This window comes from Gracilinanus agilis, chromosome 3 (genome assembly GCF_016433145.1).
Source record: "Gracilinanus agilis isolate LMUSP501 chromosome 3, AgileGrace, whole genome shotgun sequence".
In the NCBI taxonomy this organism is placed as follows: Eukaryota; Metazoa; Chordata; class Mammalia; order Didelphimorphia; family Didelphidae; genus Gracilinanus; species Gracilinanus agilis.
This window is the reverse complement of record NC_058132.1, coordinates 191,441,526-191,469,309: the sequence shown is the minus strand read 5'-3', so window position 1 is coordinate 191,469,309 and position 27,784 is coordinate 191,441,526. Positions and strand designations below refer to the sequence as shown.

At 34.1% G+C, this 27,784-nt stretch overlaps 1 protein-coding gene across 2 annotated transcripts in view; it reads left to right on the top strand.

The window, feature by feature from the left end:
• RDX (radixin) overlaps positions 1–27,129 on the top strand; it is a 115,764-nt gene extending 88,635 nt beyond the window's left edge. For both annotated transcript variants that reach the window (XM_044669228.1, XM_044669227.1), the window contains 6 exons: positions 1,951–2,114; positions 8,317–8,447; positions 21,661–21,821; positions 22,776–22,868; positions 23,182–23,424; positions 24,353–27,129. In XM_044669228.1, coding sequence (XP_044525163.1) covers positions 1,951–2,114; positions 8,317–8,447; positions 21,661–21,821; positions 22,776–22,868; positions 23,182–23,424; positions 24,353–24,517 — 957 coding nt within the window. In that variant the 3' untranslated portion in view covers positions 24,518–27,129. The remainder of the gene's footprint in view (positions 1–1,950; positions 2,115–8,316; positions 8,448–21,660; positions 21,822–22,775; positions 22,869–23,181; positions 23,425–24,352) is intronic.
• Positions 27,130–27,784: the final 655 nt, after the last annotated feature.

The window sequence follows — 27,784 nt, the reverse complement described above, 5'->3', positions numbered from 1 at the left end:
TGGCCAGTTTAACTCTAGTATAGAATGCATAAAGTTTAAGAAATAAAGAAATCTCTGACCCATCATTCTGGGCTGAAGATCCAAACTTATTTGTGGTAAATCAGAGCTGGAGGACTCAACATGCCCAACCTGTGGCAAAGACCCCTGTTAGTTGTTCAGCAGTGTTTTATAAGTTTTTGATTGGTAATTAGCATAATTCATTAACAAGGCAGAAGATACACAGTATGTTGAGAAATATTCTATAGCATTTGGTAACAAAGGTTTGGAACATTTGATATGAAGTCATAAGTTCCAGAACAAGGTTAAGATAAGAAAATTTAATTAATCCTCCAGAACTACCATATTACTTCTGGGAGGAATTAGGTCAAAGTAACCTCTCTTGGCCATAATTTTGTGGGGACTTTGTAGCTGGCATAAATCTTTACAGGATCAAATAACATCTCAGCATGCCAAGGTTGTTTTCCTATGATCTCGTCAGGATACAGTTAATTTCCTACTGCATGAGTTTCAGTTTCCCTTAGATAACTACACAGACCTGAAATTTTTATTCCTCTAACAGAAGCTCTAATCTAATTAGTTGCTATAATATTCTTATATACCAAACTATATCCTTTCTAATACTATGGTTGATATTCCATTATAAATAATATTTTATACACAGTAAGTGTAATAACTATATCTAACTCAAAGTCATAGTTGTACTTATTTATCTAAAGGATTTTATGTGATCTCTTAGTTCATGATCAATAATATAAAGGCAATAAAAACTATTTTCCTTTCATAAAGAGAATAATATATTAAGGCCAGAGAGGTGGTAGATAAGAGACACATTATAAGGACATAAAAAGCTAAATGGAGGGGTTTTTGTCATATCTTTGGTAATATTTTGGTAGCTATGAAGAATGGATTAGAGAACAGTTGAATGAGAGTAGTAGGGGATGAATTAGGAGATTATTGCAGTTATCTAGGTGAAAGTGAGAAAATCTAAATTGTAGTTGAAGTTTTGTGAGTATACAGATGTGAAAGGAGGATAAATGAAACTTAGAAATTGATAATGAGGGAGGGGTAAGAGAGAGGGAGAAGTTAAGGATGACTAAGATTATGGAAATACGTGGTACCCTCAAATGATATCAAAGAGAAGGGATTCTCATTTATCAAACTGGCACTGAAAAATGTTTTCTCTTCATTGCTTTATATTATCAGTGGTGAATTTTAAGGGGTATAGAGTAAATTTAAATTTAATCAAAGAATATTTGTTGGAATAAAGTCAGGGTTGTATAAAGATACTGTTAGTGGGTTTGTTTTTTTTGTGCATGGCTCTTTGTTTTGATAACCATAATGCAGTCCAGGCATTTAGTAGTTTTGTGCTAATTTATAGAATTGCAAGTTATTGTTTTACTTTTTATGTGTTATATAACTTGAAGTCTTGAATTCAAGTTATTTTTAGGCTGGAGTATTTAAGTTGTAGCATCTATTCTGTTGGTTAAGGTAGTATCTTTTAAGTGGTAGAATCTATCTATTCTATACCATAGCTGAGCATTCTCAAGACATAAATAGCCATAGAAAAGGAGAAGGAAGTATATTCAGTGTACTTTGAAATTTTGAGTCTTCAGTAGATATTTCCATGAATGAGTAAATAGTTTAGTCTCTACATTATTGAAAAAAAATGAGATCAAGCAGAATTGAGTATCTCAGATATAATGTTCACAGACTGAGTTTTTTGGAAAAGTAGAGGGGGAAAAACAAATGGGACCCAGTTTATGGCTCTGGAGTATTTAAGAGAAAACAATATGTGGCATCTACTGTGGGTTCCTGGGAGATTTTAGGTAATTTTCAAGTTAACTGTTATGTGACTGTTGAACTCTCATTCACATTGTTGACATTTAGTGCAAATTATTGATGTGGTACTCTCCCCAAGGAAATTGTTAATTTAAAATAATTTGTGTTTAGGATTTTGTTTTTTATGCACCTCGTCTGAGAATCAATAAACGGATTTTGGCTTTGTGCATGGGAAACCATGAACTCTACATGAGAAGAAGAAAGCCTGATACAATCGAAGTACAACAGATGAAGGCTCAGGCTAGAGAAGAGAAACATCAGAAGCAGTTAGAAAGGTATGAAATTTTTCAGTATTTCATTTTTAATCAATAGTAGTAGAGTTATCTAAAATATTAGACAAGCTTAAGTTTCTTAAGGTGCTACAAATTTAAATTTTATGGAACTTTTCATTTTATTGAAAAAGTTATATAAACATTTGAGTGTTCTAGAAGTTCCCCCAATTTCATCTTCTAAGATAAAAGGTTTATAATTATAAAGTTTGAAGTCTCAGCGCGTAAGGATTGTGAGATTAGCTTTTCATGACTTCACTGAATTATTTTCCCTCTGCCCCTTTATGCAACCCTTGCTATTCTACTGTTGAATATCTTTTTGGAAGCGTTTGGTTAAAGATCCTCAACTTGTTTTACTCATGCTTTCCAGGTAAGAGTCTTTAATAATTTTTTTCAGAGTCTATCTGTGCTACTATAAAAACTTACTAAATAAAGAACAGTATCAAGAAGAATAGCATCAGCACTTTCTTATAACAATTTCCAAATATACACTTGGAATCCTCTAACAGAATTTGTTATGCTAAATTGAGAGTTTTAAAGTAAATGGTTACTGGTGAAGAAACCCCTCCACTAATTTTGAATTTGCAAACTAGGGATTGGTTTGAATATAATCTTTGCTAAGGAAACCCTTTCTTTAAGGTCTCTTAAAGGACCCGCTAAGGTTCAGCATTTTACATTTCTTAATTTGAGTTAATATATGTATTTAATGATAATGAGACTGCATTAGAAAAAATTAGCATTTAGCATTTTTCAGTAACCTAAATAGCCCTTCCTATCATTGATATTAAATTAATGAAGTTTTATTGAAATGCTAACTGTTTCTTATTTGCCTAAAAGGAAAGGCATCAGTTAATTCTGCACAGCTAACTAACACTTTGATTTTAATGGAGAAAAATGATGACCTAACACTTAAGCCACTAGTAGTTTTTTAAGTCATTCAACTTTCACACAGAATGACCTTTTGGGCAGTATACTTGTGATAGCCTTAAGGGTTTAAAAGTATGAAGAGAGAGGGCAGGGGTCGAATTTTCTACCTTTCATTTCTCAACATATGCTTACCTTCCCCCAAACATACTTTTCTCCATAGCTTTTAATATACTAGCTGTTATACCATTGAAATCATTCCTTTGAAATGGATGCTATATAGGTAACTGTTCTTTGTTATAGCATATACATTAGACATGATAGAATCTCAGAATTGGGAGGACTTCAGAGGCCATGTAGTCTAAGCAAAATCTTTACAAGGATTCTCTCTAAAACATACTTGACAAGTAAGTGTAAGTGTGCTTTTTTACCTTTTTCTGAGGACCTACATGGGATGAGGAGGGGAGACAAGCAATCTTTTGATATAGCCCATTTTCTACTTTTAGATGACTCTTATTGTTAGAGTTGTTTTGTTTTTTTCTGACATCTGACTAAATTTGCCTCTTTTTAGCTTCCATCCATTTTTTAGTTCTGTTCTCTAGGACCAAGCAGAACAAATTGAATCTCTCCCACTTCCTCACGACAGATCTTCAAATAATTGAAGGCAGCTATTGTGGATCCTCTTGAATTTTCTTCAGACTTACCCTCATTCCTTCAATGAGAAGCCTTTCTATATCCTGGTTGCTTCTTTCTGGATACTCTGAAGCCTTTGATGTTTTTCTTTAAATGTAATACACAAGAAGTCAATACATTATTTCAGATATAGTCTGACCAAGGAAGAGTAAAATGGATTATCTACTTTTCCTACCACCCAATTCTTGAGATAACATTAGCTTTATTGCTTTTTATGTTACATCAACTCATGCTGAACTTCCAAGTCCTTAGTTCTCCACCTCCATATCTGTTTAAGTTGAAATAGGGTTTAATTACTACTCCACTGATTTGCAAAATAGATTGTTTTAATCTAAATTTTATTCATATCTTTCCTTAAATTTTCCCCAAACAATCTACACCCATTGGCTAGGAATCTTGCTATTCAAAATTTTCTGGGTAGCATTTATATATTTGAGACAACTAGATGGCTGAGTGGATAGAGTGCTGGACCTGAGTTTGAATCCGGACTCAGATACTTACTAGTGTTATAAAAATAAATTGGGACTCTCCTTGATACTATTATGCTCCTAGGGGATATTGATTTGGGAAGCTGTGCCTTGTATTCCCCTGGGTAGCTGGTGCAGGGGGACCACAGAACCCTGTCACCTGGCTGGATTTTATAGTGCCCTGTTTCTATAACAGTGCCCAGGTAGGACCCTTATGGGTTTGTGGATGGGTAACCCTTTCAGGTCCTACCTGGGGTTGGGTTTATTATTAATATTGAGCTCTATTAGCCTTGGATAATGTTTTCATCTAACCGCGTTGCTCCCTCCCCAAGGGCCATGATGTAATGACCACTCAGGAAGATACTTAAATAAACTTTATCTATAGATGTTAAATAGGGAAAGGAATAATCAGGAATGGATTGGGGATAGGAGACCCTGTCACTGTAGCTTTGATCAATAATCCCTCAGGACTGTAGGCAGTTGTTTCAGTAGGCTGGAGCTAGTGGTTTCACACTCCTCTGGTTCAGCTTGGCCAACGCCAAACCAAGGAGGGCAAACTGCTCAGTTGGTACAGATATTGTGATTTCTCTCAGTTTCCCTGTTCTCAGTTTGTGATGTCAGCCTGCACAGCCTTTAGGAAATAATTACCCTTCATCTCCCTCTGCTTCTCCTTCCCTCCTCCCGGTTACCACCCGGGCCCAGATACCTAAATATCTAATGATGATCAAATGCCTAAATGTCTAGGGAGATTCAGAGAGGATCAATGGTCAAAGCTCAAAGACCTATGCCCTGAGCCTCCAGAACCAAAAGACCCCTCCCAAATGACAGTTGGGGTGTTTATATCCTCAGGCCAACTGCCTTTCCTCCTGTCCTCATGGCATCTGGGAACATTCTGATGTCTTCCAACTGTCTCCCTTGTCAATCAAGGTGAGACTCAGAGTTTGAATATAACACTAGTTACAGGATCCTAGTCAAGTTATTTGACCTCTGTTTGTCTCAATTCATTGGAACAGAAAACAGCAACTACTGCAGTATCTTTGCCTAGAAAACCCCACAGATAGTATGGTCCAAAAGGTCATGAAGAAGTAGTCATAATTAAACAATTGAATAAGCATTTATATTGCACTTAAAATATGTTAGCTTATTTGATCCCTCACTATAGCCCAGTAAGGTAGGCTCAGAATTATTATCTTCACTTTAGAGATGAGGAAACTCATGCTTAAGATGTTATATGATTTATCCAGAGTCATAAAGAAAATTTCTGAAGCAGGATTTGAACTCAGGTCTTCAACTCTTTCTGTTGTGGTACCTTAACGTTATGTGTAGAATACTCATGCATATGGAATTCTATCAGGTCTATTTCATTTTTACCACATAATTGACCAGAGTCCCTTTAAGGTCATATATTTCTCTGATGATATTGATATTGTTTATACTATTTCTCCATTTTAGGCATTCATTTGTTGTTTAAAAAATATCTTAAATTTATTATTTATTTTTAATCCTAGTCATTTATTTGTAATTTGTTGTAGCCTACTCACACCCAATACACAAACTTTAATTTTTTTTTAATTTAGCCCAGACATCCTAGGCTTTTGAGACTTTTTAGGATCTTGACTCTATCATCCAGTATTTTAGCTATACTTTCCAGCTCTGTGTCATCTTTAAAGTTGACAAATATGTTATCTGTGGCTATATCCAGGTCAGTGACAAAATGTTCAACAGAATAGTGACAAATATAGATCTCTGGGGCTTTTAACTAGAGACTTTAAAACATGCTGATGACAAATCATTAATGATTACTCTTTTGGTCTGACTATTTGACTCATTCAAATTCCATCAAACTGTTCTGTCTTTTAACCCATATCTCTTGTCCATAAAAGTAGCATGAGAGACTTAATCCAAGTTTATATCTATGGAACTTTCCAAACCCAGCAATTTAACAACTGTCAAAGAAGGAAATGAGGTCTAGTATAATTTGTTTTGCCATGCTAAATCTTTGTTATTGCTGCTTTTTTGCTAGATGTTCATTACCCATCAGTTTAACAACAGACTCTAGAATTTTGCCAGGATCACTGGCTATAGTTTTCAAGGGCCTCTTCTCTTCCTCTTTCTGAAAATTGGGACATTTTCCATTCTCTAATCTTGTAGCACTTTTCCCATTTGATGATTCGCAATGGCTTAGCAACCCAATGTGCTAGTTTTCAGTCCCTTAGAATATAATAGTTCATCTGGGTTTTGTGATTTGAACTCATCAAAAGCAGGAAAATGCTCTCTTATTCTCTCCCTCTTGGGGATGAACTTCCTATTGTCTATGTTTGTCTGTCTTTTCTAGTCTCATTGTCATCTCCCTATAGAAAAATAGAAGCAAAGAGTTGAGCTGCTCCTCTTCTCTCCATTATCTGTCTCATCTGTAATTATTGGCTTTAATTGTCACCTCCCAAATTTATATTTTCACACCTAACCTCTGTCCAAAATCCCAGTCTCCCCATTGGTTATTTTCAACTTGGTGTGACATTGGATGCAATTCAGTTAAATATATTCCAAACTGAATTTACTCATCTTCCCTTCCATATTCCTCTACTAGCTTCTCCATTTGTAGCAGGAAAAAGGACTAAGATTTGGGCTTCCATCCTGGAGTCCATTACTTATTGTGTATCTCTGTGCAGTTTACTTTACCTTTTAGATTTTCAATTTCCTTATCTCTAAAATAAATGCATTTATACTAAATGATCTCTAAAGTCTCTCCCAGCTCTGAAAAATCTGGGGAAAAGGCCTTTATTGATGTCCTGCCATTTTCTTGGTCATTAGATTTTTTAAACTTGAAGTCAATTTTCACTTTTGTCATCCTTGCCCTACATATATACCATCAGCTCTCATATCTTTTTACCTGCACTGTTGTGGTATTTTCATACAATAATTACATTTGTTTACTTATAATTTGTCTCTTCTCCATTTTATCTTTCACATTGCTTGGTCCTTAGGCTTCCCAATATACTACTGCAATCCTATTATTCTACTCAGAAACCTTAGCCACTTTAAACTGCCTAGAAAATAAAGTATAAATTTTTCATTGCATTAAAGTCCTGCACAGTCTGACTTATAATTCTAGTATTATATTGTGCCACTTTCCTAAACCCATACTGTTCTAGCTGGACTGGAATATTCTCTGTCTCTTATCCATTTCTATGCCCTGTTCCCTATGCTTGGAATGTACTACCTCTTCCTTTGCTGAAATTTCTTTAAGTGTTCAACTCTTCTTCCCTGATCTGCTGTCCCTCCATGAGTGAAAATAATTTTTCTCTTAAATTTCTTACATCACTTTTTCTAAGTGCCTCCTTTGTACTTAATTCAGTTTCCCTTGTACCATAGTTATTTGTGCTATTAGCTAGAGAAATCCTTGAGTATAATCTCTTATTTGTATTATATCCACCATTGTATCCTGAATATCTAGCAAAGTACATTCCACATATTTGCCTAATAAATAAACAGAGGAAATGTAAGACAAAATGCAAGAGAAGTAGAACCATCTAGAAACAATTGTCACCATCTGATAGTCTTGAACTAGTGTTTATAGGTTTTTTTTGTGACCTAATTGGAACCATGGTGAAATGTGAAAAATTGAAAAAATAAAAATTGCAAACAGCTAGAATTTTGGTATTAAGAAAGCTTTGCTTTGACTCTTTAGAAGTTTAGAAGCCTAGTCATTATTTATGAGTTTGCCAGGTCTTTATTAATTTTATTGTCAGAAGCTTATAAAATATCTATGAGTACTTTTAGGCATTAAAATCCTTGTATTTAGTTTACTCTGATTCTTTAATCAATTCAGAGCTGAGATTGTATTCTATACCATGGAGTCCCACCGTATCTATGTGTTTCTTGCAAGCCCTTGCTCTTGCTTTTTCTTGCAAATAGTTTGAAGTGAAAATTAAATCATAATGAACATGCAAGTTGTGTACATGGTCTTATCTTCAAGACTTTAAACTTCTAAATGTGCCAGATGACTAAAGTTTGATGTCACTGCTGTAACTGCTGCCTTTTCCATATTCAAAAAACTTTTGGTTTGTGTCCCCCCTCCCCCCAACACAAAGTAACTTTTTCAGTTTTGTTGTTTCCCATTAACAGCTAAATATTTTTAATTCTCATAATTGGTTTGTAATAAAGTAGTTGCAATTCTTTTTAAGGGCACAACTAGAAAATGAAAAAAAGAAAAGGGAAATAGCAGAAAAAGAAAAAGAGAGAATAGAACGAGAAAAGGAAGAACTGATGGAACGTCTAAGACAAATTGAAGAACAGACGATGAAAGCTCAGAAAGGTGAGTTTCCTTGATAAAGGCCACGGTATGGTTGACTTAATAGCATCTATGTAGATCTTATCAGTGATTTTTAAAATAATTTTGTTCATAATAGTGTCAATTTTGTCATTTTTTAAAAGTTAAAATCTATTCCAGGAAGAATTCATTTTCTCATCAAACTCGAGCTTAAAGGGACATAATTACAATGCTGTATTCAAACCAAATGTTTTCAGTGTAAAGAAAGAGGCATCCTATATTTCCAAAATATATTTACATCAAGTAAATCCATACACTTTATAAAGGAAACACCAGTGAAATCCCAAGTGTACATAAACATGTCTTATGAAGTTGAATGATATTGTCAAGTCCCTCACCTGCTGGACATCAGGAGTAGGACTTGAATCACAATTTTCCTAACTCCAATAATGGCTTTTTCCGTATAAAGTGCTCTGATATTGTGAAATACAGAAAAGCCATTGCTCTGCTTTAGGAGAGGAAATTTCCATAGTGAGAGTTCCTTACAATAATAAAAGCACAAGCCCAGACCTTTCCTTCAAACCCTTCTTCTCCCTATAGCCCTCCCAAACCACACTGACACTTTAATGAATTGTATTTGCAAAAAGCATTATAGAAGGCAAAAAATAAAACTTGTGGAAAAAGAGAGAGATATATTGCTATGTCTAAGCAGTGGTGCCTGAGAAGATAAAATGATTGATTACATTTGTTTCTATAACCTGTTATGGTTTTTCAAAGCAATTTCCTGTATGTTTTTATTCTTTACAACAGAACTTTGAGTTAGAGAGAATATTGTTTCCCTATTTTCCAAATTAGCAAACTGAAGTACATGGAAGATAAATTTATGACTTATCCATAGTTAGTTACATGATAAAGGACTAGATTAAACACAGGTCTAAGTTATTTGCACTATATGACATTGCTTCTGTGCCATTACTGTAATGTAATATAAAATATTATTAATACAATTTAATTTTTAAAGATATATTAATATAGTTTGGGAATTTTGTATTATCACTGTCATTTTTTGAGTGATTCGTTTTGTTATTTGATGAGTAATCAATTCTGGGTATCCATAAGTTGTGAAGTGCCTTGTCTCACAATCTATAATCAGTGATGAACTTCAATAAGAACAAGTAAAAGGTAAGAAAATGTGTGTTGGGAAGAGAAGAAAAGCTGGTCATGTAATAGAGGATGAGGGATGACAGAAGGAGAGCTCCAGTGCTCCACTCCTATCATCAGGATAATGGGAGAAAGCAGGAAAGGCCTCCAGCACCTTGAATGGGCAATGGGTGTGACACATTTATGACAAAACATGGACAAAGTCACACAGGATGAGCAGGCATGCAAGAGTTGCAATTTTTATTCCAAACTGATTAGATCGTAGATCCATTTACAAATGGTAGTTAACATTTACATAGTACTTTAAAGTTTGTACAGGATTTGATATTGTTTCATTTTATGGCAACTGTGTATAATGAGTGCTATTATTAACCCCATTTTACAGATGAGGAAACTGATGCTGTAGCTTAAGTGACTTGCCTAGGGTCACTAAACTAGTATATATCTGAAGAAGGATTTGAACTCAGATCATCCTAACTGCTAGGCCATCATTCTATCTGTCACTCATTTTCCTGAACTCAAAACTGGCCTCAGACACTAGATAGTTGTGTGACTCTAGGCAAGTCATTTAACCCTGTTTGCCTCAGTTTCTTCATCTGTAAAGTGAGTTGGAAAAGGAAATAGCAAACCAGTATCATTGCCAAGAAAACCTCAAATGGGGTCACAAAGAATTGGGCATGACTGAAACAATTGAACAGCAAGCTCCTTGAAGACAGAGACTGTTTTCGTTTTGTCTTTGTATGCCCAACACCTAGTATGGTGCCTTGCACATATTAGGCAACATAATGTGTTTGCTGAATTGGTAAATTGGGGAGTGTTTAAAGTATAATGAATGAACCAAGTGATATGAGGATTGTTTAAAAAAAATGAAGATATTATAGAGGAAATTTTCAGGCAGGACAGGTTGCACTAGATGTTCTCAGAAGTTCATGACCTAAGAGAATTGGCTCAACTGGCATGATAGTTGCCTTCTAGTATTTGGAGAGCAATCATTTGACATAGGAATGAGATATGTTAGACTTATTTTACCAAAACTAAGAGCAATGGGTGAAATTACAAAGGAGTAAGTCTTGGCAGGAAGCTACGTGGCTCAGTGGATTGAGAGTCAGACCCAGAGATGGGAGGTTCTAGATTCAAATCTGACCTCAGATACTTCCTAACTGTGTGACCCTGGACAAGTCACTTAATACCCACCCACCCACCCATTTCCTAGCCCTTACTACTCTTCTGCTTTAGAACCAATATACAGTATTGATTCCAAGACAGAAGGTAAGGGTTTTAAAAAATAATAATAAAAATAAGTCTTGGCTTAAGGAAATAATTCCTATCAGCTGGAGTGGATTATCTTGGGAGTGGAGGTGTAGTAGTGCATTTTCTTTCCCTGGAGGTTTTCAAGCAATGAATATAAAAGAGATTCTGGTTTAGTATTACATATGGTAAAGTAAAAGAGGAAGATCAATAACTGAATAAATTCCTAATGTTTTCACAAATTTTATAGTTCATCATGTGTAGCTCCAGTTTAGGATAGAAATATGATCTGTGTTTGTATTGGTATAGGGAACTTTCAAATGAAGAACTTCCTCTACCAATGCAGGTCAGCATCTTTTCTGCAACTTAGAGTCTGGATTCCTAAGAAACTAAATCACTTATTCAGGGTCTCACAGCCAGCTTATTTTAGAAACAGGACTTGAAATCCAGGTTTTTCTGGCTTCAAGGCCAGCTCTCTATTATACCACATTGCCTCTTAGTTACAATTTTAAAATAGGCTACATGATTTCTAATGTAAGGAAGCAATATCTAATATTTTTATTCTTTATTCTTTATAATTACATATAATATAATCACTAGCCAAGTGCCATGATGACAGTTCAGAGAATAGAATGTGGAATTTTCTGTCGAGTACTGCTATTATGTTAGAGAAGTATGAAAATGAATAATTCCATAACATTGATATTATTTTTAAATGATAAAGCCTTATTTAACCTTGACGTTTTCTATTTCAAATATAGTAGTTTTATTAGAGGATTGCTGGTTACTAAAATCTTTCCATCTTGTTATTCATATAGGACGTATAATAAAAATAATAGTAATAAGTTATGTACAGAATACAGTCTCATAAAGAAAGCAAGAGAATATTTGGAAGATAGAACATCAGAGAGAATTTAGAGCCTTCTCAACGAGATAATTTTAAATCAGTCATCTTGAGAAGCACTATACTCAGTTTGTATTTTCTTTCACTTTTTACAATAAAGCCTTTATATGGAGCTTCTAAACTTCATGATTGTCTTGTAATTTGTGCTAAGTGCTCAATAACCATAATGTCTACAATATCTGTGGCATGTTCTGATCTTCAGTTGTTGAAATTTTATTTTATTTTTTGTGGCAGTTTCTCTGTAAAGTAATTGTCTCTCATTTAAATGAAAAAAAAATCATCTATTTTAAGAGAGCACCAAATCATATCACAGAACAATTTTTATCTATTTTTGACTATATCTTATTATACATCAAACTTTATTTGGTTAGGTTAGTTTTTAAAGATATAAATAATATTATTTGTTATTTGGATTGTTTCAATTTTAATTTCTAATTCTTAGAGGGGCCTAGAGCAAATTCTTTAATCTCTTATTGCCTTAGTTTCTGAGTGGACTAAACAGCTGAAAAGAGATCTTTGAAATTATCTTTTGTAGTCTTGAAATAAGTGATACATTTGTTTTTACCATTATTTCACTCATCTATTGGTACCACAACACTATAATCTTGTTTCCTTTTTTTAACAATGATTATATGTTCATCTAAAACATGGAATAATAATATACTTAGTATATTACATAGTATATATAATATATAGTAATACCTATAATAATATAGATATTAAATGTTAGCTGTTAGCTGTTAGAACAGAGAGACGAAGGAGTAAATGATATGTACTTACATTCCCTTAGTGTTAGTAACTTTAACAAGACAAATCAACAAACATTTTTAAACACCTACATGTTGAAGAGCACTTTTACATTTGGACAAACCTTACCCTTAGTAGGAGAATGATATATCTGTGCTAATGACTATAAAATATAATATTGCCCAATAAGTGCATTACAGGATTTACAAAAGTGTTATGTGAATCTGAAGCTGAATATTCTTGGGGAAGGGAAGAAGTGACAGTACTTGAATTGAGTTTTAAAAAATGAGCAGAAATTTTTAAAAAAATATAGGAGGAAAGGTTTTTTAGAAATAAAGAACAGACTGAGCAAAGAGAAAATGACATGAGAATGCAGTGTTATTTCTGTTGAGGAGTTAATCAGTTTAGCTGCTATATAACTTTTGTGAAGGTAAGTGGTATGAGATAAAGAAAGCAAGAGAATATTTGGAAGATAGAACTGGAAAAACGAATGATGTTCAATTCCAGAGAACCCTTAATGCCACACCAGCATTTGAATTTCAAACCAAAGTCAATAGGAAGTCACTGAAGATATTCACAGAGGAATGACATGACCAAAGCTATAAATAAGGAAGATTATTCTGGCAACAGTATGAAGGTAGGAATACCTGTAAGGAGGATATTTCAACCAGTAGTACAGGTGGATGAAAATTAGATCCTGAACTAGGGTTGTAGTAGTACCAAAAAAGGAGAATAGAACATATGTGATCATTGTCTTGGAGGTATAAGACAAGAAATTGAATTTGAGAGATGAGGAAGGGAAAAGAAAGGGAAGAAGTATTTATGTAGTACCTGCTATATGTCAGGCACTATACTAAGCCCTTTATAATCAATATTTCCTCATTTGATCCTCATAACAACCTTGGGAAGCAGTTGCTGTTGTTATCTTTATTTTAATTGAGAAAACTGAGACAGACAGAAGTTAACTGACTTGCCTGGCATCACAGAGCAGTTAGTAAGTGTCTAAGGCTTAGAACTTCTGACTTTCCACTGCACCACCTAGCTTGCTACTTAGGAAAAGAGAAATCAGTATAAAATCATATTTGGATTTGACCACAATTCAGAGGCATGGAATAGTATAGTACCCTTTTATTAATAGATTGGGTATTCTGAAAAATCCCAGGCATATAGAGCTGGAAATAATAAAGGATATTAATTAAAACAGGGTTTTATCTTTATTAATGCCATTATCTCACAGATGAAAATATTTTACAAAATCAGTTGTGAAGTTAACTTCCATGAAGGCAAGGACTCTTTTGGTTTTGTTTTTATATATTCAGCAACTAACATGATATTTTGTACATAATAGATCATTGAGGGTGTATAGTATATTCATATCCACATAATCATCAGCATATCTTGAGAAATTCTGAGTAATTTTATTTTGAGTTAATGTCTAAATTATATTCAATCATTCTTAGTCATTAGTATTATCAGTATGGCTTTTCTTTTTTTGCTGAGTGGCCTTTTTCTTTTTTTTTTTTTTTTCTTAACAACTGTAGAAACATGTTTGTGTAGGATGCAGCTAGGTTGCCCAGTGGATGGAGAGCCAGGCCCAGAGGTAGGAGGTCCTGGGTTCAGATGTGACTTCAGACCGTGTGTGTGTGTGTGTGTGTGTGTGTGTGTGTGTGTGTGTGTGTGTGTGTGTGTGTGTGTGTGTGTCCCCGTCTCCGTCCCTGGGCAAGTCACTTTTCCCCAGTTTTTTAGCCCTTACTGCTCTTATGCCTTTGAACTGATATTTAGTATCAGTTCTAAGACAGAAAGTAAAGATTTTTTTCTTTTAAAAAGTTAGTGTATAAAAATAGAGAAGGAAATAATTATCACTGTCATTTACATGGCCACTTAAAGCCCCCTTAAGCATTGCTAAATACTTTACTTATGTTATTTAAGGCTCAGTGATAAATAAATGCTCACCTGGTTATACTCTTCCAACACTGGTGATTTTTGTACACTCAGTTGCCATTCAATCCCTGTTGTCCTTCCTCCACTCTCCACTCCCTTTTTACCATCCCTGTCAACCCACATTCTCTTTCTCGTCCTTAGTTGGGCTCACTCTTGAGCTATCCAGCCTTTCCACTGTGCTCTGGAAAAACCTGTTTTGTAGGTAGAAAACTTACTTTTATCTTAAATTTTTTCCTTTTTTACTTCTTTCATCTTCTGGTCCTTGGTGAGATCTGGCTCCCTCATGATAATAATCTGCACTTTTATTAAGGGTTTTCAGCATACATATTGATACTCCTTCAAACACTAATTTTCAATTCCTCGATCTATCATTTCTCACGACTCATTCCTTCTTCCCAACTCAGCCACATAGAGATGGTCATAACTTTGTTCACAAATATACAACTTGCTTGTTCATAAACTCTGAAATTCCATTATCCAGTAATAGCCAGTTATTATTCTACTTCTCCCTCTATCTTATAATCTCAAACTCTGTTTTTCATTCTAACCACGATCTCCAATCCTTCGACTCCTCGGTGCTCTCAAAGGTGATCACCCTTACACTGGAGGCTTATTATTTCTTCCCTTCCTGTCTTACCCCCTTGGTGAACCAATTCAATTCTCCATTGTCCCCTGGATTATTAGGTACAGATCTGGGAACTACGTTTTATAAAGGGTTATGCTTTCATAAAAGTTTTTTTCCCCCATATATTCCCGTTTTGTATCTAGTGCTACTACTTCTGCCATCCCCTGCCTAGTCACTTATACCACAGCAAAATAAATATCTCAGTATGCTATTTTTTTCCAGATGTTTGCTAGTATAATTGCCATTGATCTTAGTAGCTTTTATTAAATATAACTTCAAACATTTTCTAGCCTTTTAAATGAAGTTATAGCTATTTCTCATATGATTGCTTCCTTTTGCCATACTTTTAAGCCATCTATGTTTTAAAAACTTTCCTTAGTAATGATGTAACTTAGTTGAGAAGAATAAAATCTTAGGGAAAGAAATGTGCAAGATTACCTAGTCAAACAACATTTTACAGATTTGAGAACTGAGTGCCATGTAGATGAAGAAAAAAAATTTAAATATCTACCCACTCTGTCTTTTACCCTTTGTATTAGATAATTTAGGAGAATTCTGATTTCAGTTATTTTGTTGTTACTGTTTTCCTGAGGCAAATAACTAAATGGCTGTTTTTTAGGACAAATTTAACAATTTATAAAATTTAGACTAAATATTGGTTATGTAGTCATCAGTGATGACATAGATTCAACACAATACAGTAAAATACTACAAATTCAGCTAGTAACATGTTTTGGAACACCAGCTTTATACAGAATGTTTTGTTGTATTTTATGAGAATATGAGGAACCAGTCATAAACCTTGAATTTTAAGTGACAAATGCATATTTTATTTTTATTTTTATTTTTTAAACCCTTAACTTCTGTGTATTGGCTCATAGGTAGAAGAGTGGTAAGGGTGGGCAATGGGGGTCAAGTGACTTGCCCAGGGTCAAACAGCTGGGAAGTGTCTGAGGCCAGATTTGAACCTAGGACCTCCCGTCTCTAGGCCTGACTCTCAATCCATGAGCTACCCAGCTGCCCCCAACAAATGCATATTTTAAAAAAAAAAAAAAGGCTCTTGGGAAATTACATGGACAATTCCTAACTAAAACAGTTTAATGAACTGATAACCATGGTAATTTCATCCTCCAAAAGGTAAATGAAACAACAAAAGGAATTTGTATTTTGGATCTGATTCTCACTAACAAACTGTCTGCTGATATGGAAATGATAGGAAGCTTGGGGTAGGTGACCACTATCTCTTAGAGTTCAATATAGAGTAGAAGAATACCAGACATAGTCTAACACACATTCTAGATTTTTAGAGGGAAGATTTCAGCAGGTTCAGAGGAAGGATATATGATATCCCATGTAGTAAAATTCTGTAAGGGAAGTCATCCCAGAAGAGATGGGAAGCTCTCAGGAACTGAAGAAACAAAGGTAATAATTCCATTCATGAGGGAAAATGGGAGTTCTCTTAAGAGACTACTGTAGGTACAAAGAGAACTCACCAACAAACTTAAATTTTTAAGAGATATATACTGAAGATGAAAGCAAAGATAGCTAACAAGAAGATGAATACAAAAGTATTGTACAACTCTGTAAGATCAGTACTGGGAATGCTAAAGTTTCAGAATTATATGGACCATTTGTTGTTATTCATATATAATATACAATCTCCTATCTCTGTGCTTCGGTACAGGCTCTTCTAAATGCTTGGAATCTCCTTATTGCCTCTGAGAATCCTTAAGAGTCCTTCAAAATTCATAGCTCCTCCTACATAGTCTTTCTTGAGTACTCCATCTGCTATTTCTCTTTCTCTCTGATTACTTTCAATCCCTTTTGTATTTACTTATAGGTGTATATGTTGTTCCTTCTGATAGAATCTAAACTATCCTTCCAGTCACCCAGATTTGCAACCTTGTTATTTGTATTATCCTTGACTCTTCACTTTCTGTCACCCTACAAACTAAAATCCTGACCAGATCTCATCATTACCTCCATGAGATATCTCACATCCATCTCTTTCTTTCTATTCACATTATCCCAACTCTTGCTCAGATCACCATTATCTCCTGCATGGACTACTGTGATTTATGGCCAATTGCATAATTTTCTCTCTTTTACTCTCATGAGAATACCCTAGGGCACTTTTTGATGGGGCTTCTTCTGCTATGTTTTCTTATGGGAGCTTTTTAGCTCCCATGGGTTCAGTATTCATCTCTATGCAAGTGACTCAGATTTGCATATCTAGGTTCAATCTCATTCTTGAGCATTAAGTAACATTTTGCCAAGTGCTTGCTGGATATCTTCACTTAGATGTCTCATAGTGCTTAAAACTTACTATGTTCAAAATGGAACTTATTTTCTCTAAGGAAAAAAAAAACTTATTTCCTTTCCTAACTTCCTTAATCGCTCTCAAGAGAACCACTATTTCTTTATCACTCAAGTTTGTAGTCTTGGAGTCATTCTTGATTGTTCCTCTCCTAAATTCCCCTTATCCAATCAATTGCCAAATCTTGTTTCAACTTATCTTATATCCATCCATTTCAGTTGTAATCCTAGTTAGGGACCTTTTTGTCTTTAACCTCAACTGTTACCTCCTAATTGACCTTCATATCTCTCATGAGGAGATTGAGTGTTCTTTCTCACTGAAAGTTTTCAAACAGAGGTGACCATCAATCAGTTATAGCATAGCATGATTCTTTTTTTTTCTAATATTTGTATTGCCATGTCCCATTTAACTAAAATTTTGTGATTCATCGGTCAACATTGATTTGTATCAGTCATGATCTAGAAATATGGAAGAGAAGAGGTAATGAAAGGATTCTCTATCCACTGTGTGCTACCTTGCTGCCCCACAATTCCTAATTAATAAACACTTGGACACATGGAACAGTTCAAACTGTAGGTAAAGTTGTAATACTTATAAAACCCTTCATAATATGGCCTCAATTTAACTTTTTAACTTTAATATATATTACTTTTCTTATGATCTATAGTACAAACAAATTGGAATTTATGTAGTATTTTATTCTTAAGGTGATAGAGACATTGGAGTTTATTGAATAGGAAGAATGACATGATCAGAAATTCACCATATATCTTTTAGGAAGCTATTCTCAATGGTCCAAGCAAGTAAAGGTTCTCAAATAAAGTAGTAGCAATGAGAAGAGAGAAGACATGTTAAGAGAGGTTGCATAGATGGAAATAATAATAATAATAAATGACATATAGGTTGCAACTTGGAATATATTCTCTCTCAATCAAATGATAGGTCTTGGTAATTAAAAGTTAAAGATATCTCTAACGTTGTAAACAAAGGAGTCTAAATAATGATATGACACAGCAGGGTCAGAAGACAAGATAGAAGGGAAAGGTCAAAAGTTTTATTTTAGACACATTCATTTGAGGGTTTGTAGAGCATTTAGTATATTTCCTGAAAAATCTGGGGATGTTGGTTTTGAGTATGGATTGGGAGTCACTTGCATAGAGAGAGGGTCACATGTATTAGTTGAAGTGGTTGGAGGGAATGAGATTTTTTAAAGGAAGAGTATGCATAGAGAATAATATGACAGAAGATAGGCTTTTCAAGAATACCTCCTTTATATCAAGGATCAAGAAGATGAGGATCCAGTAAAAAGGACAGAGGAATAGTGATTAGAGAAGTATCAGAAGACTTTCTAAAGTCAGGGGAAGAGAGAACATTTAGTAGGAAGGAGTACACAGTGGGATCAAATGTTTCATGAAGGTTAAGGAATACTTTTACTAACTAGCTCTTTTTCTATAGCAGATCAAAGAAGGTTTCAGAGATGATATCCAATTTAGAATTTAAAGCATGAGTAGGAATTAAATAAGGTAATGAGGGAAGAAAGGGAAATTTTTATGCACACAAAATAACATAATTGAAGCAAGAAAGTGCAGTATGTATTGAGGAAACAAGTCCAGTTTGGCTTGGAACGTGAAAGGAAACAATATGAGATAAGACCAGAAAGGTATTTTGGTGTCATACTGTGGGGAACCTTGAATGCCAAGTTAGGGAATTTGATTTTTACCTAAGAAACAAACATACACTGATGCTTTAGCCAAGTGTAGGGTGTGGGAAGAAAAGTAACTAGATATATTATGTGCAAGAGATTATTCTGGCAGTAGTATGAAAGATAGATCAGAAGGGAAAGAATAATTACTTGGATAGATCCTTTAGGAAATCACATTGGTAACTAGAGGATGGATTAGAGAAAGTGGGGTGACGAATTAGGAGGTTGTTATAGTAGTCTGTGCAAGAGATGATGGTGATCTGAACAAGAACAGTGAATGAAAGAAAGAGATGGATGTGAGACATCTTGTGGAGATTTGGCCAGGATTTTAGTTTGTAGACAGAAAGTGAAGAGTCAAGGATAATACCAGTACCAAGGTTGCAAATCTGGGTGACTTGGAAGGATAGTTTAGCCACTGACAGACATTGAGAAGCTCACATGAAGATGGATTTTTGGGGAAAAGATGAGTTCTGTTTTGGACCTGTGCAGTCTGAGATGCTTCTAGTTTATTAGGAGTTGGGAATGTAAGACTGAAACTCAGAAGAGAATAGAACAGAATTTATAGATCTGTGTCATTGGAGCAGAGAAGGTCATTAAAACTATGTGACTAATGAAGTCATCAATCAGTGGAGAATTTATTAAATCCTTAACTATGTGTCAGGCACTCTGGATGTAAACCCGGAGACATTCAAAACCCTAAACCACAGGGATCTTGGATATTAATTGGGAAGACAAGCACAAACTAAAATGCATTATTAAATTAAAAATATACACAAAGTAGTCAAGTACAAGTGGTTTGGGAGAAAGGGGCACTATTAAATTAGATATGTTGGAGTTAAGAATCTAGGATAATACTGAGGTTACAAAAAATGGGAGAGTGGAAGGATCATGGTGCCAGAATATAGGGAAATAGGGAAGAGAGGATTGTTAAAAATATTTCTGGGAAATCCAGTTTGAAATTAGTTGGTGATGTGGGTCCTGAAGTACAAGGGAGAGTGTGGGACTAGAAATATAGATCTGAGATTCATAGGTATTTGGAAATGATAGGTGCTGATTAGTTTACCAAGAAAATGTAGATAGAGAACCTATAAGAGCCCAGAATCAAATATTGGGGAACACCCACTATATAGGAGTTGTATTATGGGCAATGAGGTAGCAAAGGAAATGGAAAATAGTCATATAAGTGGGAGGTAGACCAGGAGAGACATGTCGTGAAAACATAGAGAAGAGAGAGTATCCAGGAGAAGATGGTTAACAGTTTCAAAAGCAGCAGATAGATCAAGAAGTACCAGGGTTGAGAAAAGAGCATCACCTGTAGCAAGCAATTAAGAGATCATTGAAGGGTAGTCTGGTAACAGTGGATAGAGCTCTAGACTTGGAGTCAGGAGGAACTGAGTTCAAATCTGGATTTAGTTACTTCCTGGCTGGGTTACCCTAGTCAAGTCATTTAACTCTAATTGCTGAAATAAGTGAGTATGGGAACCTGATAGAAGTCACTAGGTTTGATTTTGAGGTTTGGACCTTTTCAAAACTCCTATTTGTCTTTTTTTTCCTTATATTTATCCTAGCCTTTATTGCTCTTCTGTCTTAGTACTAAGACAGAAGGTAAGGGTTTTTTTTTTAATGAGAGAGATAATTGGTACCATTGGAGAGAGCAGTTTCATTTGAGTAATGAATTTAGAAGCCACTTTGCAAAGGGTTTAGTAGATGAAGTGGAAGTAGTGAGTGTAGTCTTTTTTTCCCCTTCAAGGAGTTCGAAAGAGGAGAAATATTTAACAATAGATTGAGGAGATGATAGGATCTAACAAAGATGTTTTTAGAAGGGGGGAAACTTGAACATCTTAGAAGGCAGAAGGAATTAGATTTGAGAAAAAGGATGATCAAGGTTGCAGTCTGCTGGAGGAGACAGAAAGGGAAGGGATTAAGTGTACATAAAAAGTAGTTATTTAGCAAGGAAAAGGGCTACCTTTTTGTTAGAGATGGGGGAGGGAAGAGAATGGATGATGAGATTGAGGTTAAGTGGAAGAGGAGCTCACTTCAAATGGTGCTGGAGTATGGAGAATAGAAGAGGGCCCAGGATAGAGCTTTGAGGTAAACCAACAGTTTAAGAGCATATCCTAGAAGAATGAAATAGTAAGAGATTGAGAAGCAGCAACCAAATAGGAAGAATGCTTGTGTTAGGTTCTCAGAAAACAGAGACCCAAACAAAATAGTTTCAATTTTCAGTGTAACAAAGGGAAGTTTATGTAAGCTAGGGAATTTTAATTTTAAAAGGGAGACTAAATGGATACTTTGGTTATCATGAAATAACAATAGAATTATACACAGCTCCTTGATACAAAGGAGGAGGTATTTTTGAAGGGCCTGCCTTTTTAAATATTTTTCTCAATGCATACACTCCTTTAAAAAAAATCTCATTCAGTCCAATCATTTTAATTAATACAGGTGACTCTGTATGTAGGGGACCTTCCCCACATTCACGGAGAATCATTGTCTTGGTGATCTCTTTTGATAATTCTAGTGATCTGTAATCCAGGTTATAGTTTGGGATTTTTCGCTAAACTAGATAGAATGATTTATACTCTATTTATTTTGCTAACATTTATTTGACAGAACTTGAAGAACAGACTAGAAGAGCCCTAGAATTGGACCAGGAACGAAAGCGAGCAAAAGAAGAGGCAGAACGGCTGGAGAAGGAACGTCGAGCTGCAGAGGAAGCCAAAGCTGCTCTAGCTAAGCAGGCAGCTGACCAAATGAAAAATCAAGAACAGCTAGTGAGAAAATTGATATTCATTTACTTTATTAAATAAAATAAAATGTTTTTAGTATTATTAAGTGGAAAGCACTGGGAAAGAAAAACAAAAACACGCAACTTTACCACTTAGCTTCCTTACATTCAGTTATCCCCATGTAAAATGAGGAAAGGGAAGCTAGTTGACTCAATGGATAGAGGCCTGGCTTGGAGTCAGAAGAACTGACTTTCCTGATTTCAAATCTGGCTCAGACACTAGCTGTGGGACCCTCGGCAGTTCATTTAACTCTGTTTTTCTTAGTTCCTCATTTATAAAATGAGCTGGGGAAGGAAATGGCAAATAACTCCATTATTTTTGTTCTCAAATACAGTTAGGAAGAGTTATGTCATGACTGAACAACAACAAAATGGTGGGAAAAGGGTGAATTTAAAATTAACATCAACAGTAAAAACACTAGGGAAAAAAATCTTAATTGTGACTAAATCAAGCTTTTTTTGAGATTATTTATTACTCTTAGTTTTTCTGCTAGTGGAGTCCAAGGGCTTTAGAAACTTAACTATATGGATTCTTAGTTTCTGTAGCTCTTCATCATGTGGTTTAACTGTGAAGTATGCCTCTAAAATTTACTTTTGATATTTCAGTTTGTATAACAGAGTAAAAGCAAATCATACATTGACTAATTCACTTAAGTTTATTGTAAAGATTTGTGAGACATTTAAAAATTATGATGTGTATCAGAATAATGATAGATCACATTTACCTAGTGCCTTTTCTTTTATAAATCACTTTGCTCAAAATTCCCATCTCAGGAAATATTCATTTCCTATTTTGAATGATGGAAAATTATAAAGATAAAGTTTGCATAAGTAGTTTATTTGCAATATGTGAAAAGTTGTGTTGATCCTATAGTTAGTAAAATGATTGAACTTATATTTTTGGTTTCTTAGTGTTGTTTAATTATCAACTTTATTGTAGGCAGCAGAACTTGCTGAATTCACTGCCAAGATAGCACTTTTAGAAGAAGCCAAGAAGAAAAAAGAAGAGGAAGCTTCAGAATGGCAACACAAAGTAATAATAATTTATTACATGTTCCAATGTTACATGACAAAGTAATAAAAATACATCTAGTAATCCTATAACTTCTATGGCAAAGTAAATTCGTTACTAAAAGCAATTTTCTTTTATTCATTAATAAGGTTTTTATTATAGCTGCTTGACTTTTGTTTGTAATTTTTACAATCATACTGATTTACAAAAAGAATATAGCTCTGTTAAACCTATTAGTACTATTTGTCATACCCTTTGATGGAATTTTACACTAAATATATTTTATTATGTTTCATGAGGTTCAAGGATATTTATACTTGTCTCTAATGTTCAGGCTTTTGCAGCCCAAGAAGATTTGGAAAAGACCAAAGAAGAATTGAAAACTGTAATGTCCGCCCCTCCCCCACCTCCTCCACCACCAGTCATTCCTCCAACAGAGAATGAACATGATGAACATGATGAGAATAATGCTGAAGCTAGTGCTGAACTGTCTAATGATGGTGTTTTGAACCATAGAAGTGAGGAAGAACGTGTTACAGAAACACAGAAAAATGAACGTGTGAAGAAACAATTACAGGTATTAAATTAATATGTTAAAATTAGAGCTTAAGTTTTTATTTATATATATATGTGTACATATATATGTTATTTATTTTCTTAAGACTGACATTTTCAGAAATAAATTTGTAAGCTTTTTGCCTATTCTTTTTAAGATTGGCTAGCACTCTGAATAATTACTTGATCCTATACTGGCAAATTTAATGTAAAGATTTAGGATTAATTTATATATGTGTATACCAGTGTAACAGATCAGCAGCACTTTTTAACCTAGTGCTCACTAGGGAAATATTTAAATATTGCTTACTCTAAAAATTTGACAATATCTAAAAACACTTTGTTTAAAATTATTTTATTTAGTTTTCATTTCAGATAGTAACAGAATAATCATGAAACTAGTGTGAGAATCTTCTAATATAATTACTTTCAAAATATTACATGATCTGGAAGCATTTTGAATCAATTTTTTAAAATGAAAAGAAATGACAATTGTTTCATTTTACATTTAAGAACAGATACATTAAATACCTTCCATAGGAGGTATCAGCTAGATGCTAGGAAGATTTCCAGGTATAAATTAGATGAGATCCCAGTCTTCATGGAGTTTCCATTTTAATAAGGAGATGTAACAATAACTAGGATATATTTGATTGAACATTTGCCATGCAGGTCAAACTCAAAATTTAGATTGTAGAAAGGGCTATTATCGTGCCACAAATATTTATAAAATTGCTTTTTTTCCCCTCACCCAAAGGCCTGCATGACAATGGAAAAGGAATATGCAAATTAGTGCAGCAATTTATGGTATCAGTACTTAACTGTAAACTTTTCTTTCAGGTAAAAAACCAAAGATTTGACATCCATATAGCTTTAAGACAGCAAGAAAAGTAGTAAGTTTTGTTAATACATTTTTTAAAAAGTAAACATGCATCTTTTTTTTAATATAGGCATTAAGTTCAGAATTAGCCCAAGCCAGAGATGAAACAAAGAAAACACAAAATGATGTACTTCATGCTGAAAATGTTAAAGCAGGCCGTGATAAGTACAAGACTCTGCGGCAGATTCGACAAGGCAATACAAAACAACGTATTGATGAATTTGAAGCAATGTGAGAGCTGTTATTTTTGCATATATATTCTTCATAAGTTGAACCACCAACAGAGAAAAGCAGGCCTTTGCAGATTTGATGGATTGCATCCCACCTTGCCAAAGCACTTATACCAGTTTGACTGTGATGGTTAAAAAGACAAATTTAAGGGAAGCTATTCAACATTAAGGCAGTATGACATTATGCTTGGTATTTGTTTTCTTTTCTCTTTCATTTTGTCTAAGGAATGAGGAAGCACGTTTTCTCACCTGTCATATTTTTCATTTTTGTTGTTTTTCCATTTGAAAATTAACACTAAAAATAATGACTGACAAATGTTTATGTATAATCCTAGCACTTTGAGAATTTAAAAAGATTCTGGCAGTAGGGACTCATCAATGTTTAGGTAGGGCAGTCCATTTTTTCCTTTCCTTTTCACATTATTCTTTGATATATTTCAGCATTCCCTCACTCATCCAGTCTTCCACCTACCTATACTTTTCCTTTGATGCCCATTACACTTTTTGCTATTTACATGTCTGGAGTTATGCCTTTATACAAATAATTGACCTTAAATTTTTTATGAATGAGAGTAGGTGGCAAGGTGGGGACCCTTGGCCCAATATCTAAAGAATGCAAATGAATCATATAAAAGATCATATCTGAGTGGTGTGTTGTGCAGCTGTTTATTTTCTAAACAATTCAAGTTTATTCACATCACTAGGCATTAGATAGATCTTATTTTTTTATTAAGTTCTTCTTATATAAATTATTTGGTTTTCATGATGTTTTTCTTCACCTACTAGTTCACAAAGGTCTGGATAGCAGGTGGTAGTTCTAAAAGAGAACTTATACATGGAGAACTACCTGCAAAATAAATGGACTACTGAAAGGCTTGAATAATATTGCTTTTCAGATATGCCTTACTAAAAAAAATAAAGAGATATGTTTTTACTGATAATTTATTTAAACTGACAAAAACCTGAACCTTTCTGGCAAGAAAGCATATGAAAACATCAGTCCCAAAGCAGGGGGCAGTATTATACTACCTCACCACTTTTACATGATTACTGGTCTTTCAAAAACCATATAAAGTTGACTATGGAAGCTATATGTTTAATAATTCATAGTGATTTCTTTTAGATCACAAAGGAGGCTTCCTCAGAAAAATATTTCCTTTTTCTTCAGGAGATTTTGTACTGTTCATTGCTTAACTGCCTTTTTGTTGAGTCAAATTGTAAAAGTTTTTGATTTGTATTACAATTGTAAGCTCTTACTGGTATACTCTTATTGGAGGGGTGTCGCATGTTTGTGAGCGGGGAAGGGAGAGAGAGAGAGAGAAAGAGAGAATGAATGGATGGATGAATGAATGAATGAATGAATGAATGAATGAATGAATGAATGAATGGAGGGGAAATGCTGCCCTTGTTTTAAATTAAGAAAATTTATAGCTTAATTTCTTGGCACAATTATTTCATAATCATCTAGTCATATTTAGTATCTGAATCATTATGCTTGTTTTCCTAAGTTTGTTAATGAGAAGACAACAACAAATCAATTGTTAATCATGTTTTAGTGTGTTATACTTCCAGTTTATATTAATTTTAATTATGTCCTACTGAAGTAATCTTAAAAACTAACATGGCCTAAATTGTTTTTCTTCATTGTAAAGTGCCCATATTTGGAGTAAAGGAGGGAAAGAAGCCTTATTTTCTCTGAGGGTGGTTCAGCTACCTTCCGTTTGGTATTATGCACTCAAACTTACATTTATCTATTAATATTGCCATTTTATTAACCATTTCTCCATGCACAGTAAGTTCAATTTATATCTGAATAGTTCTCTTGTGCTTTCTTTTCTTTTTTTATGCTCTTTTAAAAGGAATAATTTGAGCAGACATCATGATAAGCAAAAGTTGTATTTAATATGTTTTAGCTTTGTGAGATTAAAGATAGCTGGTTAACTTTGAGATGACTAGTATGCAAAAATGTGATTGGTGCACATGCTTCAAAGCTTTTGCTTTCTGGAAGAGAGCATTCCTTCAGTGAGAACTGGAATACTTCAAAGGAACATTGATAGATCCGAAGTTTGGTGCACTGAAGCATGAGCATTCATTACAATTTTCCAAAGTTTTGCCATAGCAGGTAAAATAGTATATCTCCAATGGATTCTTGATTTTTTTTCTCCCCTTGAAATAAATGCAGCAACATTGATTTGTCAGCTTGATATCAATGTTAAAAAATTACTGGTTATAGTTGCTTTTCATAATCTATTATATATAGATTTGAACTGGTTATAATTGCTGTTCACAATCTATAATATTTAGATTTGAATTAAAATGGATGGATCTGATCCATTTATGAAACAAAGTGAATTTTTCTAAAGCAGGAACAACCATTTGTAATGTGGGTTTTCATAATGATCAAAGCAGTGCAGCTTCTCAATCACCATTGGGAGCACATGCTCATGCAGCCATGTTAAGAATATATTAATAATTATTTGGTAAAATAAACTTACATTATGCTTTTTGCCCTTAGTGAGAGCTTAGCATCATGATCTTGTGTTGTTCAAATAAACTACAATTACATCTACTATTTTGGATAACATTCATTGGTTAACAATAAAGAGATTAAAGTTCATGCCTTCAAGGTCCACTGTTGTTATTTATTACTGAAATCACATCTCTCTCTCTCTCTTTTTTGGTTTGGAAGTGAGGCCATTGGCTGCTGATTGCTAGTTCTCAATAGATGAATTTTCAGAGTAAATTGGCTCTTCTGAAAACTAACAATAATTTGGCTGTATAAGTATATCCAGCCACTGCTTTCATTGTACAGTGTGTAGGCCCTCATTGTGGGAGGCTCAGTTTCATTGCCATTGACTCATTTCATTATTAAAGTGCAAAAATGTTCTTTACTGTATGTCTTTAATTGCATTTTATAGACATATATAGCTTTATTTTATAGTACCTTTGCATTTATGAGTTAGGCTTAAAGCTTGGACCTAATGACTGGTATTTTTATTTTTTCTTATTAGTCTGGGACACATTATTTCTTAATAAATAAACTGAATTTTAGCATATCCTGAGAATTATTGTATTAGCCAAGATGAAGTCCTTTCAATTTATAGTTGAATTTAATTTTTCTTCTGTGGGGTATTGGCACAGATCATTTAAATTTGTATAGGAATAGGATTTTGTTTTATAGTCAGTTATTGAAGAGTGTTTTTCTTATTTAAGAACTGGAATTACTTTTCAGGGTTATTAGACTCAATAGTATCTTGCTTCCAATTATTATT